General features: G+C 43.7%; 2 protein-coding genes across 3 annotated transcripts in view; one reads left to right on the top strand and one right to left on the bottom strand.

The window, feature by feature from the left end:
- The window catches only part of TBC1D23 (TBC1 domain family member 23), a 43,542-nt gene extending 26,898 nt beyond the window's left edge, over positions 1 to 16,644 (bottom strand). For both annotated transcript variants that reach the window (XM_084606995.1, XM_084606996.1), the window contains exons 1-8: positions 16,544 to 16,644; positions 13,158 to 13,266; positions 11,501 to 11,600; positions 10,606 to 10,810; positions 9,757 to 9,880; positions 6,207 to 6,331; positions 6,048 to 6,094; positions 2,908 to 3,011 (exon numbers count right to left, since the gene is read on the bottom strand). In XM_084606995.1, the coding sequence (XP_084463121.1) occupies positions 2,908 to 3,011; positions 6,048 to 6,094; positions 6,207 to 6,331; positions 9,757 to 9,880; positions 10,606 to 10,810; positions 11,501 to 11,600; positions 13,158 to 13,266; positions 16,544 to 16,578 (849 nt within the window). In that variant the 5' untranslated portion in view covers positions 16,579 to 16,644. The remainder of the gene's footprint in view (positions 1 to 2,907; positions 3,012 to 6,047; positions 6,095 to 6,206; positions 6,332 to 9,756; positions 9,881 to 10,605; positions 10,811 to 11,500; positions 11,601 to 13,157; positions 13,267 to 16,543) is intronic.
- Positions 16,645 to 16,779: 135 nt separating this feature from the next.
- Positions 16,780 to 19,088, top strand: part of Cbl (E3 ubiquitin-protein ligase CBL) — a 48,256-nt gene continuing 45,947 nt past the window's right edge. The window contains exon 1 of the mRNA XM_084606994.1: positions 16,780 to 17,368. Within this exon, the coding sequence (XP_084463120.1) occupies positions 16,821 to 17,368 (548 nt within the window). The 5' untranslated portion in view covers positions 16,780 to 16,820. The remainder of the gene's footprint in view (positions 17,369 to 19,088) is intronic.

Here is a 19,088-nt window from a genome sequence, read left to right as displayed (position 1 = left end):
CGGTGATGGAGTAGCGGTCATTAAATCATTGGAGCCAACCACTGCCCGCTGTAAACCCCTCGACGTCCAGGACGAAGGCAAAATCTTTTGCCTTCTGTTGTAGCATGGGGCCAGAGACCGGCAGATTTCGCGCGCGAACGTCCAAGAACCATTGTTACAGCGCTTTCTCTACTTGGTCGTAAGCCGGCTTGCGGTGGCGAAAGCCGTCACCATTTGGTCGTTCCTGTGCATTGCCTCTGATGGCCGACTGGTTTTTCAAAATGGTGCTTAACGTGCTCAGCGGAATCTTGAAATGCGCGGCAACGTCAGACTTTTTTTCGCCGCGCTCCAGCTTGTCGGAAAGCGGTAGGGCACGCCGCTGCTTCGTCGTCATCTTGCAGGATGTAGCGCCGGAATGCAAGCCAGCAGCAACGTAGGCACGTCCGGAATCGTGAGGATAGCAGCAGCACGACTTGCAAACGCGAACAAAGAAAGCTCCGAGGATGCGGGAAAGTTCGCCACTGACGCGTTCGTTGTTCAGAGGCTGCCTTCCCTTCGCCCAAACTTGAAACCAGTTCTGGCCGGTGTTGCTTCTTTCTCGAAGCGCAATAGGTCCGGAGCTGCTCGAACGTCTTTGATCACATGGTAGGCAGCTGCCGAATAGGAGCGCTGGAAAGAGAGGCTGGCCGATGGCGCGGACTTTAAAGGCTACTCACGCTACTCCGGGCGACGGCCGCGCATGTGTACAGGAGGGTCCCTCGTGGAAGCTGCTGTAGAGAGCCCCTCCTGCGTTTTACGGAAGCGTGGCATCGGCGCAGAAGCACCCTAGCGGGCGCGTGATGACGTATGCACTGTGTGAGACCTTGGGGAACGGAGCCGTCGCCAATCCCCCTCCCATCTGACAACGGCATGCGCTAGAAGTATTGCGGCCCGGCAGCGTGGGCTGCCCGGAGAGAACTCGGAGCCGGCACAAAGGCCCGCCCGTTGGCGGGCGTTTGGCGACCGATCGCGCGCGCTGAGTTCGCTATATCCGATGTGTAGTTCGTTATAAAAAATACATTTTATATGCATAATGCTAGCGGAAATTCGAGTGTTCGATATAAAACATAATTCGCTCTATCCGAGTTCGTTATATTCGGGTTTGACTGTATATAGGCCAGAGAGGATGTGACCACGACCTGAATGAAATGCTGGCAGTTAATTATTAAAGGAGAAGGTGGGCAGCTGTTCGAAGTGTCAGAATTTTAAACTTAGGAACTGAACTAAAGCAAAATCCTTTAAATGGTACAAGATTTTCAAGGCTGCATACCTGGTAGAGATGGCAAGACGAGCAGGTGGCCAGGTCTGCCCTCAACCGTTCGTTTCACAAGCAGCCTGTGCCAAGCCAAGGGCCACTCACCACTCTAAGTTTTAAAATGTGTTCAACTTAGTGTTTGTGAGGTATCGCCTTTTGAACGAGAGTCGTCATGAGGCATCGCCTTCTGAACGAGTGACCGCAAGCATTTCTTTTTTCAGAAGACTCACTAATAGCGAAGTTACAACTATTAACATCAATCTACTGCTCCTTGCTCCTCCCATTCCCTTCCGACTCAAGAATTTCTCTCCTGCCTGGCCGATTAGCCTACGCAGATGAAATTCACCCTCTTACTCCAATTTTAGAGGCAGTGCAAGCCAGTGGAAAATGGCAGATGCTACATGTTCTACAATAAAAAGCTAAAACTAAACACTTTCTGTTTGTGTGGGTGCACGCGTGTGTGAAAATGAAAGGTGCGACGCAGACAATGCGAACAGACAACACCGCGTGATTTGCCTGTCATCAGAGAGGCAGACCAATTGATGCTGCCCTTGATTATGTCCCTGGTTCATCGAGCCAGGGTAGAGGATATAAGTAGGTTGGCTCTTTTGAAAGGGAGTGTGACGGAGCTGTGATTAGTATTTTCGCCCCTTTCAAGCATTCGCATCACTAGTATTTTACAAAGTGCAAAGGCTATCTGCAATACTTGATTAAAGCAATGGACTTGCTTGCTTGCCTGTGGCCCTTTAACTGCCAGAAATGACATCGCACACTTGTGGCACCACTGCGGAACTATACGAACTGGTACAGTGAGTGCAGCCTAACAACACAGACCTTACACTAATGCACACCTGATTCGTGCAGTAAATTGCCCTTCCGCTCAAAAGCATTTCTGAACTGCAAGGATACCTTTTTGTTCAATATGCCCCAACTTGTCAGAAAACAGAAATGTAAGTTCCTGTAATTCAATTTAAGTTGCAGAGAACCAAAACAATGCATGGGTTAAGAGAGAGTGTAGTAGATGGCTCTGCACTTATTTAGACCACTTGACGTTCTTCAACAGAAATGTAAGTTCCTGTAATTCAATTTAAGTTGCAGAGAACCAAAACAATGCATGGGTTAAGAGAGAGTGTAGTAGATGGCTCTGCACTTATTTAGACCACTTGACGTTCTTCAACAGAAATGTAAGTTCCTGTAATTCAATTTAAGTTGCAGAGAACCAAAACAATGCATGGGTTAAGAGAGAGTGTAGTAGATGGCTCTGCACTTATTTAGACCACTTGACGTTCTTCAACGTGTGCCAATATCGCACAACGTACGGGAGCCTTTTATGTTTCGCCCCCACCAAAATGTGGCTGCCACGGCCAAGAATCAACCCCGCTCGTTCGGCTCAGTAGCCGAATGCCCTAACCACTGATCAATACCTTAATGTATGTCTCTAGCACTATACATTTACAGACAAACGTACTGTATCTACTTCAAAAACACAAAAGGTTTTTAATTACTAAGTACAAATCAATAAATCCTCAAAACTGTTCAATTTTTAAAAAAATGCAGTCTTTACGAAACTACACACAGTAATTAACGAAGTACTTTGCAGCTGGCTGACCAAGAAAAAAGCTAGGGCAGCATACCCGACTGAAGGACAGGGGCGTCCTTGTGGAGTAAAACTGGGCGAGTGAGCAGAAGTCCTCAATGTCTTCCGCTTCTAAGGCACATGGAGCAGATGATATGAGTTCTGTAGGAAAAAACAAAAGGAAGATAAGTAGCAGCAGAAAGATGATACTTAAGCTCTGCTTTTAAGGACATGATGTGACAATGCTAATGGCTCTTGCTTGCAGCTCCCCTTGTTCACAAATAAATAGTTTTAAGGTGCAAATAACAGACAAGACACATAGGTAGGTGACAGGATGAAGCGCCAACTTCCAACTGGTTTTATTCCATGCATGAAATGTACTTATATAGCTTGTCGTCACATGTGCAGGTAGGTCACCTACAGCTCAGGAACGACATGATAAGGCGCACTCCAGGAATTTCTTTTCACTGGTATACAACTGCGGTAGTTGAATGTCTCCTAAACAAGACAAAGAATGGTACTGGTAGAGCTAAACCAGAGGTCCCTCAAAAGAGGTAAGACCAGTGGTGGTGCCATATGTGCATCGTGTGGCCCATAATTTGAAAAAAAAAATTGCCAGCCGCCATGGTGTACGGCTCACCTTTTCTGCGCCAAGAAAGATAGGTGGCCTTTGCTCCCACTAAGAACACCACACACACAGAGAACACAGAGAACACCAAGAAATGAGACTGCGGAACAAAGCACAGGAGACCGTTCGTGAAATGTGCTGAAGGGGTAGTCTACGAAATCCCCCTGTCTTGCGAAACTCCTACATAGGTCAGACAGGCAGGTGCTTGAATGAGCGAACGAGGGAGCATGAGAGAAACGCAGAGCAGAACAAGGAAGGCACACATCTAACTAAGCACATTAATAAGTGCCCGTCCCGCAATCGTGAGCCATGCTTCACTGATGTGCGCATTCTGGGCAAAAGCAAAGATACCAATGCTAGGGAGTTGATAGAAGCATTTTTTATCAAAAAGAAAGGCAACTTGTGCGTAAGCGACACATCAATTTCTTTGTATAATAGTGAAAAGAAATTCCGGAGCGCGCCTTATCATGTCGTTCCGGAGCTTTAGGTGACCTACCTGCGCATGTGACGACAAGCTATATAAGTACGTTTCATGCATGGAGTAAAGCCAGTTGGAAGTTGGCGCTTCGTCCTGTCACCTCCCAATGCGTCTTGTCTGTTTTTTGCACCTTAAAATTAATTATGAACCAAAAAAAACTAGCCCAGCAGCAAGTGCTCCTTGTACATGCACTTTGATACTTGCTTAATCACTAATCCCTTACACTGTGCCTCTCTTATCTCCCGCATAATCACTACCATAGAGTTTTAAGATTTCACATTATGTGAAAGACTACCTGACACTGCCATATAAAGCCCCATTTTAACCAAGCCATAAGAACATGCCTACGTGGCCTAGAAGTAGCTTGTTTCACTCTGGATACAAGGTACCAGACGGTTCGTTTCCCATCAAACCACACCACCTTAAACAGAGAAGCCTCAGTAGGCAGTGCTGGCCAACATGGCCATGTCACGTAGTCTCGTGACATCATACGACACTCTGACTAATAAGTATCTAGGCATGCCTGTGATTTTGTACCTCACTCTGCCCACAACACTGGATTTTCTGGGGAACCAGGGCCTTTCCACGCTATTGCGTTAAAGGGCACTAAGCTGAGCACAAAGACATGTGGCTTTAAAAGCTTTAGAGCAAAGGCACAATAAAAAAAAAACGAGCAGTGACTGAAACTGGCAATGCAGAGAACAATCAGTGTCAGCTGACATATGATAACAGTTATACACAAAAAGATGCGTGGCTGCCAGGCCAGGGCCTGAAGCGAAAAGAATGTCACATCTAATAATGCCAGAAGTGAATTGCCCCGTTGTAGTATCCCACGCACACAATTCGGTGCATTTGTGATTCTCTTCTGTGTTCAGCAGTGCTTTTAGGAATGTCCCAAGGAGAGCACTGCAGGGTTTTCCTCTTTACATGGACTGGAAGTCGAAACCTAATATAGACCCTCGCGGTGTGAGCCGAGCAATGGAGCACAAGAGAGAGGGGACTGTGTGCTTTTCAAGTCAGCCAGAGCAGCGAGAAGATGAACCAGGATATGCCAGCTAGAGACGATCCAAGCCAACTGCTTTTCCATGGCTTTGCTGGAAGAGGGTGGAGGTTTTGCAAGTACGGCACGTGATACAGAATGACCCATCACGGGCCAGATTTCGTGGTGCCCAAATGGCATCTCACAAAGAAGGATGCACACAGGGACGGTAAGGTCCAGGTGCACAATGATGATGTCATGGCACGAAGGGTGCAGTGGAACAAGCTGTAGGTCTTTCCTGCGGCTCACAGGACGATGCCGGTGCCCTTATGGCTAGGCTGTTAGCTCCACTGATAACAAATCTTAAGAGGCAGAAGTAAATACCACAAATGAGCTCAGGCACAGAATACTACAGGTCCTCTTGGAAAACGAACCTTAAACCAAGCTGCATAAGGGCCAAGCGACTGAAAGCAACTGAAATGGATGCAGTTGAAGAGAGTTCTTTGGACAGCCTTCTGCTGGCAGTGAAGACATGCCACCACACTGCTGGTGCATGACTAGCACAAAATGGAAGAAAGGCCAAGAATGGCATCTTAGCCTGACAAGATGGTCTTGTAGCTTGACAGGGTAGACACATGCATATCAGCTCGTACGCACTACATGTTCTTCCCAGGGACCTCCTGATTAAGAGCTAGCATTGTAAAATTAAATGGTATACTTGAGAATCCTACGCACTGAAAATAACAGTTGCACTGCTGATGCTATAGCGCACAGAAGTGTACACTGACCCTGCCTAGCAATGCTTCGATACAAATGCTACCAAGAGGAAACACCACAGTCCTCAGAAACCTTCAACTGAGCATGTACACCAGCAGCAAAAAACCTATGATATGTAACAGTGACTAACAAGCCTAAATTATTTGCTAGCTTTGCAAGCCGAATGAAATAAATGCATGCGACTCTAATTTCTGAGTATGCAAATTGTACAGTGCTCCATTGAATCATAAGCAAAGCATGTTGGAATGAAAAAGATTTTGTAAGCTTTTTACCAAAATCACATTCGATAAGAGCGGTTCAGTCAGGTGGGAATAAAAAAAGCGAGAGCCAACTCACCTATGATAGCACTTTTACTGTCACCTTTCCTTGACATTATTTCTTCCCTGGGTGATGTAAAAAAGAAAGAAGTTAAAATAATGGCAAGCAGCACAATCATCCTTTTATCTCAGGGAGATATCACAAAAAATTGCGCAAAGCTATGTGCGCGATTCTTACTTTGTGTTTGCTAACAGCACAAGGCTGAGATAAAACAGGAGAAAGGGGTCAGCCAGCTGAAGGTAGATGTCCCACATGTTCTGGATCACCTTCAGGTCGCATGTTGAAGAGAAGAGGCTTCGAAACTGCAAGCGAGGGTGTGGAGGAAAGGAGAATGAAGAGGAGGATATTGTCACATGGTGGTGACAATGCTGTAGGCCATAAATGAAACAGACTGGCATGTTACTGAAATGAGCTCTTTACTGGGCTGACTTCCACCCCCAAAGGAGTAAGCAACTTGGCCAAGGCAGCGATAGCAACAAGAATACTCAGCGGCTGTCAAACTACCGAATGCCTGCCACTTTTGGCTATGCTCAATCTGAAAGCTGTTAAGGGAAACTTTCAAATAAGGAGCAAAAGAAAACTGCGACAATCTAGACTAATGTGCAATCAGGCGTGTGTGGTTGCGACTGTACAATATGACCCTGGGTGCATCTTTCGTTACTAGGAAAGTGTGTGTGTTGTTTTGGGTATTATGGCACATAGGCAACAAAGGCCATCATGCGCCAAACTCAAAGTAAAGCAGTTCTTGTTAAAAATAACTCAGAGTTTGTTTATTAGCTTTACTTCTTTTAAAAAATCAAAAAATAGAAGAAATTTCGACAATGGCATTCTCCCCTAGCAAAAGATTTGGATGAAATGGAATGTGTTTATTATAGAAACACAAAATGTTTCTTCCTGATTTCCTCATATTTAGTGCACGATATTAAAATGTGGTTTACTGTCAGTTGTTCACGGCATGTCTCACATGTAGGTTTTTCTTGTCTGAGGAGTATGAAGTTGTGTGTGAGATGTGTATGTCCAATGCGGAGGCGACAGAAGATCATTCCAAAAAGCGCTCTTTATGACTCAATGACTTCCATTCTTGAACAATAGTGTAGCTTGTTATTTGTCTCATTATCCCATGAAGCCTGCCACTTAGCTCTTAGTTTAGTCATTATAAATTCTGTGCAGTCTTTAAGGGGTATGTTGAGGTGATTTATTTCGTGTTATGTGCGCGTGATGCATGTCTGTCCGCTTTTTCATTACCCTTGATCCCCACATGGCTGGGGACCCAGTATGTTTTTATAATCTGTCCTTTTTTATTGGCTTTTACGACATTGTGGATGATATCTCCAAGTGATAGAGCTGCATCTTGGTGGTACTGAGCGTGTACAAAGCTTTGCGGCAATATGAGGCAGACCTGTACAAAGAATGATTATTAAATTTTAAACATCATTCACTAAACACGACCATAAATCAGACTTACCTTGCACAAGCAGTGTCTACTTGTCTAAACTAATTTCCTGCTCCTGCCTGTTATGTTGCTGACCATCTGCCAAGTGCACTGACCTTAGTAATTCCTTTTCTGCCTTCATTCACACACCCCTAGACAATGTTTACATTGTAGTCTCTTCTTTACATTATGCACCAAATTGCAAATTCGCACTTGAAAAAGTAAGGTTCCCATCAAAAATAATCATCCTTTGTGACCTCAGCAGTGTTACCATATTAATAGTAAAACCTCGATAATTCGAACTCGGTTAATTCGAAATCCCGGATAATTCGAAGGTTTTCTGCGGTCCCGTATTTTCCAATGTAAATTTGGCCGGACAATTCGAACAGGCGGCCTGCGCCAGCCCGGTTAATTCGAAAATTTGGACTGCTATGCGGCAATGCCTGATCCATGTTTCGCCGCAAACCCGGCGAAACGACAGCCCTACGGAGCCGCGAGGCAAAGCCACATAGTAATGGTGATGATTTATAGGTGAAGCGCCCCAGCCGGAGCACTCTCTGCACAAAAATCGGTCCACAGTGCGCCTCGCGCACCGCCGAAACACGCGCCTGCAGAGGAGAAGACATGCTTCACTGCAACACGGCGGGCATACCGGATTTTATCACGTGACCTCGCCCCCACTCCATCCCTTGGTGTGCTTCGCCCACTCTTCCCTCGTGCCTCCGACGCTGCAAGTACGCCACCACCACCGCCGCGCCGGTCTCGTCTGCGCCATTTCTTTGTGTTGTGCGCTGTGGTTAGGGGTCGGCTACTGTGCCGTTTTTTTGGGCGGGACTGTGCAGAAGTGCTAGCTTTGTGACCGTAGCAGTGCAGAAATGCCAAAGTACAAGACTTTAACGCTGCAGCAGAAGTTCTGCTTGATCCAGGAAGCAGGCAAGAGCGCTTGTTCGAAGACCGAGTTGGCCGCTTGTTCGAAGACCGAGGATGAGTCCAACGCAGTCGGCTTCGCCGAGTATATCAACATTGAGAGCGAAGAGCAGACTGGCTACTCTGACTTGGAGAGTGAGATCACTGATGGTACGAACATGCCCGATGACAGCGACGATAGCGACGACGACACCGACGAGCCTCCCCGAGCACCTGCTCTTGGTGAAGTTATCGGATCGCTGAACGTTATCCGCAGTTTTGTTGAGTGCCGCGGTGGAAGTTCAGAGATGTTTCGTCTATTTGACCAACTCAAGAGCATGACCTTAGGAGCCGCAAACTACCGGACGCGGCAAACCAGCATCTCTGATTACTTTCAGTAGTAATTCAAAATATGCCGAATAAAGGTTCCTGCAATACTAGTTTTTTTTTTAACACGTTCCTGCAACGAATTTTTTTGCCTAAGTCTTATTTCTTGGTGTGTTCGGTTAATTCGAAAACCCGCTTAATTCGAAGATTTCTCGCGGTACCGATGACTTCGAATTAACGAGGTTGTACTGTATGTCCAATGAACTAGTTAGAAAAAGCAATATACCTTATTTGTTGCTACATAAACAATTTTTGCAATTCCATCTTGGGCCATAAACTGAATGGTGCTAGCCCTCATTATGGCAACTGTACCTAAGAACATGAAAAGGAAAGGGAGACCCATGGCTTTGCTTTCAAAACTTGAAAATGGTGGCAAGTGATGAGGATGCACATCTTGAAAGCCCAAGTTGCGAAGTTTTCTATATTCTGTCACGTGATATATCGGCAACCCGTATTCTCCCCATTCCCTTGCTTAGATTTGCAGTCCCAGAAAGCTGGATCAAAAGATTTTAGGGAATTTTAGGAAACTGTACCTCTGACCAATCATGGCATTCATGTCACCTGCCAACAATCACCTGTCACAGACATGCTCATGACTTTTCAAGGCTGCTAGCCTTCAGACACTGCAGGACTATTTTTTCCGACATGAGGGGTACGAAAGCTCTCGCTTTAGAACTGATATAATCGAATGTAACCAACTATTCTTTGAAAACCTCACGCTTTAATTTTTTTTTCTTGAGCCTCAATGACTTCGGCACATTTTAACCTTCACAGCTCTTATTCATTGTGTACCAGGTAAGCCACTGACTTTCTGATTCACACCGTTCCCGAATTGTTCCAGGAAGAGCAAACATATGACTGCAACAAGTTTAGCACAGAGATGTCCTTTTGATGCGTCCTGTTATTTTCTTGCATGTACCAAAACTTTAAAAGCGGACCCAGTTCAATTCCAATAAAGCTGCCAACTTTTAGGCAACAATAATGTCAATGCAAATTGCCTACCCAAGGTAGGGCGTAGCAGTCCGGCGTGATTTTCATGGTGTCCAGAAACGAGCACAGCTCAGGGTCATGGTACAACAGCAGAAGTCGCAAGAGATGAAAAGGGGCACCATCTTTCACGCACTGCCTGCAAAGAGCACGAGAAAATCACAAGAGGGTCATTACAACAATGGGCATACAAAGAAGACTTAATATTAGTTGTCGGGATAAAACTTCAATATGCTTGTCCACCTTGATGCCAAGTGCAGATGCTAGTTCATAATGCCCTGTTCTAGATAGCCAGGCATTACCATCTAGTGGTAAATGCAGGAACTCGACCGCACTGCATCGGTAATTTTGTAATGAATACAGAGTGGTCCACCGAATAGCGTCAGCAATCTGAGCTAGAAAAATGCTTCCTTTGACACACCACTGTCAGCAGTCATGTGCATCAGAATACAGCTAAGACATGTTAACTAGCTGGTTAACTATCACTTGGAGTTTTTTTCACAGTGCCCTGGTGAGAGTAGCAAGCAGGAGAGCACGTTACAAATGCGCCACTGCGTGACACATATTCACAGGCGTGGTTAGCTCTGTCAGCGGCTGTTCAGTTTCGTTTTTGCCAGGCTGCAATCCCGAAATACTTTGCACTGCAGTGGCCACAAAAAAGGTACTTTTGAAAATCGAGAAACTGATAAGCAAATTATTTACGGTGAGCCACAAACCACTCAATAGAAAGCCCAACAATAATAGTTAAAGGTTAACTATGTAATACTAGTTAACCAGCCTGCCAGGCAACATGTCTCAGCTATGCACGACCACCCTTCCAGCCTGCCAACGCAGGGTCAGCACACACTCTAACCGCACACTCACCTAGGAACGTAAGTGGTGATCAAGGCATGGAAGCAGAAATACAGCTCTTCTTTTGACAGGTGCAGGGCGATGAGAGGTTCCAGCACTTCCATCCAGCCGTTGCTGCTCTCATAGTGGAAGCCCGTAGTTTTACAAAACCGGGTCAGCACCGACTCAAGGTCACACAAAACAGACAACTTCTCCTCTTCATCATTCCCGAACCTGTCTGAAAGAGGACAAAATTTTCACACCAAGCTGTACCCCAAAAGGGGTGGGTACAAAACCAAGATCCCTTTTCATTGTTTCAAGCTCATAAAAAACAAGTGGATGTGCAACTAAATTCCACCACGATAAGGAAACATGACCTATTTGAAGAAACTTTCACGATTCAGAGAAGCTCCCAGGCTGACCACAATAAACCACTGCAAATAAAAAAAACTATGTGCTACTGAGCATATATTTAGGTATATATGCAGTTAAACTGAAACAAGATGAAACTGCTGTGGAAGCTCTAAGCAATGTTTTGCATCTTATATTCACAGAAAAAAGAAAACAATAGCATTTTGTACATGAAAGCTATGTGGCATAAACTTTGCATCATGACATGGTTTCCTTCATAAATAAAAGTTTTATCATAGCCTTCAATGTTCAATATATACAGGCTAGTTATTTAACAGCAGCCTTCAATGTTGAATGTATAATATTTACAGGCTAGTCAACTAACAGCAGTCAGAAAGAATGTTCAGGTTTATACAGGTTGAAACGACCACGAAGTCATCACATACATGCTAATATTTCTTTTTTAAAAGAATGCTTTCTTTCATTGCCGTACCACTCCACCCTTAATTTACCCTCAGATAATGTGACACACTTTTCTGCTAATACAAGAAACGCAAAGGAAAAACCTCCAACTCACCAACAAGTGCCTGACAGTCCTTTCTAATCAGTGACTGTTCCGAGAGGTCATAAATTTCATCCCAATCACCTACTTCTTGGCCTTTGACGCCAAGACTTATCTGGAACGATGATAAGGGACACTTGAGAGGAAACACCCTATTGCAAGCTCATCCTCCTGGGAAGGAATTCGCTGCTTTTGCAATGACACCCAAGAAAGAAAACTACCGGCTGAGTGTGGTAACCAACGCGATCAAAATGTTCACTACTCAAGCTGCACTCTACAGCACTTCCCTTGACTTGATGAAAAGAGACAAAAAATAATAAAAAATGGCACATGCATTGAATATTGAGAATCAAACATTTTGGATTTTCCAAAAGGTTGAATAATACCGAATTTTAAGTTCAATCCACTAAGCGCTCTCTCTATTACATGTTCCAAAACAGCATCCTAAAATAACCAAGTTTTAAGATTTGGAAACACCCTACACATCAACAAAAGGTTACAGAGGCATTAACCTTAATTATTAAGCTTGAAGACAACACACAAGAGCAGAAAGGAAAAAAAAAAGATTACAGCGCTGTTGGCTTTTTTTTTCTGTGTCACTTTTACTGATTACCAACACAAGTTAGGGAAGGATCCTCATAATGCACACACAAAATCAATCCTTCCACATCGCCCTTCACATCTCCACTTGCTGAGAACAAAAAATGTGCAGGCCGAAATTAAAGACTACTTGCACTGACGTAAGTACACCATCCAGTCACTCATTTTCTCCTTTTTTGAGTGACTCAGTGCTGGTCCCTCATGACTGCTTCAAAGCTACAAGTCTAATCTTTTTCACCCGAGTCTGAACAAACAACTAAAATTTCATTTCTTTGAATTGTCCTTGAGTAAAGGCAGTCAACAGAGATTTTTTTTAATTGGCACTGAAAACGCTTCAAGCTACAGTGTTCTACTTTACACGGTGTGGCATGTATGAATGAAAATTAAAACTAAGTGCATGCCTATATAGAGCCTGTCTCTGGAGAAAAAAAATACTTTTCCCACATTCAGATAAAACTCAGATTATTCAGGCGAGCAGCTATTTAAATATAAAACAAGTTAAAATACACTAAGTACTTTCATTCAAGAACAGTAGCAAATAAGATAGGTTTAGAGGCATCGCCAATATCATATCATCAGTTAAAAAAAAACTACAGTCCAGTAACACAATACTCAAGCCTTCACATGCATCAAAAGTAACGGACCTGCAATAGCGAATGATTTAGACAAAAGCTATCACACAGCCCACATTTATGAGCACCGCAAAAAATGGCCTAAATTTGCTCGTGCAATACAGAAAGCCTCCAAATAATGATGAGGTCCCTTTGTACAATTAAAATGAGAGCTGACCGACCACAATTCCACAGTGCCAGTCTCCACACCAGTTTTTGTGTCATGATGCTTGCTGTGCCTACCAGCCAACCACAACATGATGCTCTCGAATGACTACGGCTTTACAAAGTCAGTGTTATCTAGCATTTTAGGGGGCCAACTTACTCAGTACCCAAGAGCAGGTAAGTATAAAGACCCAAAGCAAGGTGCACAGAATAAGGTAGTCACTGTAATGTGACTGAGCCAACAATGTAAGTGACAGAAACACTATTTTCTCTGTGCTCATACTGCCGCCACTCACCTTCCAGACATATGCTCGAAAGCATTCGGGAACTGGTTTCATTTTGGAAACCTGGCGCAGAGTATTCAGGTCGCATTCTGAAAGGAGAGCGGTCTCCAACTCCTGCATCCTTTCAAGTGGCCATAAAAAGCGGGGGAGGAAGAGGAGAAGGAAAAAAAAAAAGAACAAGAGAATTAGGCACCCTGACACTGCACACTGAACCCCCCTTTCCATTCTATGAAAGAAGTCAGAGCACAGAAAGAAGGAGAGGTCTAGTGGAGGAAAAACGAACAAGAAGCTCCTCTATGCAGGGGTAAACAGACTCTGGACAAAAACTTCAAACATTACTACAATCCAATGTTGAGTTACCAAAGTAAGTGGCAGTCTGCCATTTTTGAAGTGCATGCAAAATGTGTCTGTTTTATCGATAACCAGGAAATAATTAAAACAAAAAGTTCTGTCTTCATTTTTGCGTGCGCACCCTGGAAACGTATTCCTAGGGTTTGCACCGATTATCTGCTGCTTCAATGCAGTCTGTTCCTTTCTGCTGTTGGTACCGTAGGATGTCTCTAGAAAACACCATCAAAAATGGCTAACCCAAAACACTTCAGCGACAACAATGTATACAAGTGGTTAAATAAAGACAAGAAAGTGAGCGCTGATGCTATATATAATAAAAACTAGAAGTTTCCAAGGTTGCTTACACATAAAATAATTTGACAAAAAAGTGCCTCATAAAAAATATGCAAAGTATCTGCATAAAAAAAGAAGCATACTGACAGATGTTAGGAGAAATTTAAAACTGCCAAACTCTTGTGCCTGCAGTGTTTTTCTGTTAGCGAGCCAATTTTAACTATTCTTGTTACACCAACACATGTGCTCTAATGATGAAATTTAAGCTCATGGGAAAAAACAAATGCAAAGAGGTCGAAAACCCATCTGCCGCCAGTCACTAAGCTTACCTCCCAAAACTCTTTGCAGGCTGCCTGAAATTAAAGAATGTAGTGACTAAAATATTCAATGTGATGAACAAGAACTAAATTATTCAAAACTCAGCGCCAGTGCCTCCCGCCTTGTTGTGCTCCTGCTCACTCGCTTCGTGACAGTTGTTTCCAGCAACTTTAATATTAAAGTGAGCGGCAACAATATATCACGATACAGAGTGACTCGAGACAGCATCCACAATTTAACTACAGACCTGATTCCAGGATTTCTCAAAGGTGAGTAAAAATATCTACTGCCCGTCAAGTGAAAACCTCTATCAAAACAACCTCATTACAGAAGCGTGAAGGGCACCGCAAGCATACAAAATTTCGAAAGCAAGATAGTAGGGTGCTGAAACAAAGAATTACGGCAAGTAAATATGCTCAAGCAAACTAAGCTGCAAACAGTTACTCATCCAAATCATCATACATGATGTAATAAGCGTGCATTTTCAGCATCCCCCCGCCTTGTAAATCCCACCCTGTTATATCTGTTTCTTTGCGTCCGTGTCCTCTGTTTGCATAGTTATACACTATGCATTCTACTTCAGATCCACAAGTAGCCGCCTGTGTAAACATTTGATGCCTGCAAATGCCTTGTCTCTCCCATGCATGCATGAGAAGCTGGCAGGGTTCTGTGAAGAAAACAAATACAAAAACAGCCCACTCATTTTGCAGTGGTACTGTGTATTTACCTATCCGTTCGTGAAGACAGGGAGTATACCAGAATAGTAAAACAAGTATTATCCAATCCATGAACTACTATATTAAAATGCAACACATGGATGCACTGTAGAATGCAACCAACATGTCGACTGACATTTCATGCTACTTTGCTACTCACCTGTTTTGAGGTAAGTGAAATATACAGGGTAATAAATCTTATACGGATGGTTCATCACACTAAAGAACAGGTACAGAAGAGAGGTAATAACTATAGCACTGCTAATCACTTGCAGCAGTGTCAGCTCATTACACTAAAGAAGCCCTTTCAAGTAGTGCTGAAATTTGTCGCAAGTTGTCCACTCTAGCATTGGAACATATGCAATTGCATATTATTTGACAACACAGTACTTTTTTTTTTTCTATTATAAAAGAGTGAAATGAACAAAATGCTGGCTAGAGCTCAAATGCTCCTCACCAGCTTAAAGGCATGCAAAAATCACACAGAATGATGCTCTACTCAAACCAGGGTTAGAGACCCATTTCCCCTTGCATTTCAACCAAGGTAAACTGAGCACCTCGCTAGCAGAAAGCTGGAACACGCTGTATCATCAGTGAGTAGCCAACAGCACTGGGGATCGAACCAATACATCCTGCATGCTGACATGTGAGCAGCACCCATTTGCTCCACTTAACCAACACTTCCGTGAAAAGCACGTAACAAATACATAAACAGACATGCAAGCTTAAATTTGCGGCAGAGGAAACCTGCAGTCTTTAGATATGCATTTTGTAGATAAAAAAGATGCATAAGGAGCTGACAACAAAGTGACAATCAGCGTAACGTTTAGCTGATGAATATGATGCATATGTGTAACGCCCTTTAGCTAAAGTTTAATTGGTTTCTTTATGCGGAACTTGAATGAACGGATGTCAACTTAATCGTAATAAACGTGCACTGGACAGCTAATGCGTTGTCGAAAGCATCATCACCTTCGCTGCTAACAGCTGAAATAAGATGGGGGGGGGGAGGGGGGGGGGGAAACTAAAAGTCTGTTCTCGTTACATCAACTGGGCCCTTCATATAATTCCAGTGAACGAACACCCACAAACAACCAGAATTAATTAAGCACACCGACGACTACAGAATAAACAAGAAGCGCAGATTTGCGAGCATTGCAGTTCTCATAGACAGCATCGGAAAGTTGAAACGTAAGGAAACTGCTGCAGACATGCACCTGATTTTTCGGGATTTTCTCCTTGAGAGGGCTTCAGAAGCAAAACAACCCATGTGCAAATCTTTATACAGACAATTCATACGGAGGCAACAACCCTGATGTGAATAAACATGCATAAATACTATACCCTGCCAAGTGTCGGCCGCAAGATGTGTCAACGAAGAGTGGCAACAGCAATGACAAATACAGGCAATACACGATATCACAATATATCGAGAATTAGAATGTAATAATGGCGTGCAAATAAATGATATAGAATGAGACAGAACGCCGCTTTTCTAAAACGTTTTAACCAGCACATGAAAACAAAACTGCAGCCGAACAAGATTGCCAAGCACGCACCACCAGCTTTCGGAACTGTCGAGGGCTGATCTTCAAGTGAACTTCAGGATGAAGGAAACACAGCTCTGTAATCTGTATTTACCTAAACGATATTCTTTCCCTACAACATCCTCCTTGGTTATCTGTTTTCTAATGTAAATCGGTCATTAGGAAAACAAGATTAGGAAGGAACCCGGCTTACCAGCTTGTATCGTCGACGTCCACTGAAGTGGCCATGTTGGAAGAGGATAGACTGATGGCGAAACGGAAGGTAACGAACTTTCTTTGAAAAAAAAAAGAACAGTTATCTTAAAATATTTAAATTAAACTGAAGCGCTAAAAACTTTTGTTTTTGGTTTCTTAAATTTAGTGAACGAAAGACGAAAAGTCATGCTTTTTTTGTGTGTATGAATTATTTCGCTCGGGCTGTGCATTGTGGGTAGTTTTCTAGTTCAGGGTGAATAGCCAGGCGATGTAAGATGGCGGTGAATAGTAGGTCTAAGAATTTACAAGCAATGAACATTACATCGTTGTTTAGTCGAATACACGGAGCATTTTCTGAAGCTATGGCCCCTCCCAAGTTTGTGATCGACCGGCGGACTATAGAGAAGACGTGGAAGCTTATGGACAAAGTGGTCAAACTGTGCCAGCATTCGCGGATGAACCTAAAAAATAGCCCCCCGTTCATTTTGGACATCCTGCCGGATACGTACCAGCATCTGCGAGTGATCTACAGCAAACACGAGGACAAAATGCATTTACTGAACGACAACGAGTACTTTCGTGTGTTCATAGAGAACCTCAACAGGAAGTGCAAACAGGCCATCAAGCTCTTCAAGGAGGGAAAAGAGAAGATGTTCGACGAGACGTCGCACTTTCGTAGGAACCTGACTAAACTGAGCCTAGTGTTTAGCCACATGCTGTCCGAACTAAAAGCCATTTACCCCAATGGCATCTTTTGTGGCGACACTTTTCGGATAACCAAAAGTGACGCGTCGGAGTTTTGGAAGAACGCGTTCGGGGACCGGTGAGTGTTTGTGGTTACCCCGCTCGTGCTTTTTCCGCATCCATCACACTCGACTCTCGTTTGCATGCTCTTCTCAAGAAGCCGGGAAGCTTTTAGCGTGGGAACGGCGGTTCTCGTTTCCACGGTGATGTCAAATCCTAGCTGCCGCGGAAACTGGCAGGCGGACGCTGCTTCCATTTTTTTCTTCTCTAATTTGGTTTCGTGGTGCTGGAGCATACGTCGCTACGCTGCCCCGAGTCGTCCACGCGGTTTATCCACTGATTGGGTCCTCCTCCCCCATCGCGGCGAGCGGAAACGATCGCTCCATTGAGCCTGACGGAGTTGAGGGGTTTTCCGAGCGCATACAACAAAGCTTGTGTTCCACCCCCTTCGTCTCTTGCGCCGCATTTTTACACCCTGTTGTAAATTTAGAACATTTGCCTACTTGAAACAGCAGTCGTTTGTTGTTGACCTGAGCTGGCTTTCCTTAGCGGTACTTGCGAAGAGGTATTGTTTAGATTAGCAGAAAAAAAAAAAAAAAAGTGCTTTGCCGACTTTTGGCAAGGTCGTGGGTAGGTATCGCAAATAGGTTATTGGCATGCACTAATCGCTATACCCACCAGTTGTCATTGGTATCAAATCATGGAACCCTCTGGCAGATGTTTTTTACTGTTTTGTTTTCAAGTTATGCAACCATGTAAGGGCATCATTTTCCTTTTGTGTCGCTTGGGTCAGCAGTTTATTTCTTAGTAGCATTTTTTATCCTGGTTAGGGATAGTTACTACTGATCACTTTATGTCCCTGTCATCCTGTTCACGCTTGGTGAAAGCAGAGAAGTTTGATTTGGAAGCATGAATGTGAGTTATGTCCTTATTCTTGATGCCTTATGACTTTTATAACTGTCATCACATAAATTGAAAACATGCTGTCTGAATCGCCAGCACAGTTCGAAACTTATTTTGCCAGGATAGTGTTTATAGTACAAAATGGGTAGCCATATAAGCTCTTATTGAATTTTGACAGTAACTGCTCTTCATTGCCATTTCCTTTGAGCTTTCATGATGCATTGCTCGAGGGAATTGATTACGTTTCATACACTAGTGCCAGATGTGGGGTGCACAACATGTTTCGTGGTCTGTGTGACTGAACTAGAGCATAGTTTATGACAATTAGTGTATATAATTTGTTGTCTCAAATTGACCTTTTCTGTTAGTTAAGGTGCTCGAATGCTGAACCCAAGGACGCAAGATCTGACCGCAACAGCCACTTTTCAATAGAGGCAAAAAGAAAGGGGCGTTCATGTACTTTGTGATGTCACTGCACATTAAAGAACTTCAGGGGGTTAAAATTTTCAGAGCCCTCCATTACAGCATCCCTCACAGCTTGAGTCGCTTTGGGACGTTAAACCCTCTAAACTAAATCAAACCAAACCATCAAACTGTCCTTTCAACGATAGCATATTTGTCCAGAAATAGCAACTTCGTGTCAGTGCTCACCTTTCACAGCAAGATTTTTTCTTTATTTGCTTAGGTTGCCTTGACAATGGATTGCATTCCATAAAAATTAATAGTCTATCCTTCACATTTTGCCCAGGGCCATTGTTTCCATATCCACAAAAATGTAGGTCCTACTGATGTAGTCAGTAATAGTTGGGGAAGTCTGCAAACCTGGGGCCCGTAGTGCCTAGAGTGGGTAAAGTCCAAACAAAGCATTCATTGTTAAATGTGGAGGCATATTCTGT

This window comes from Amblyomma maculatum, chromosome 6, assembly GCF_055883805.1.
Source record: "Amblyomma maculatum isolate TAMU_Amacu chromosome 6, ASM5588380v1, whole genome shotgun sequence".
In the NCBI taxonomy this organism is placed as follows: domain Eukaryota; kingdom Metazoa; phylum Arthropoda; class Arachnida; order Ixodida; family Ixodidae; genus Amblyomma; species Amblyomma maculatum.
The sequence above is the reverse complement of the archived record's forward strand: the minus strand, read 5'-3'. Positions and strand labels throughout refer to the sequence as shown.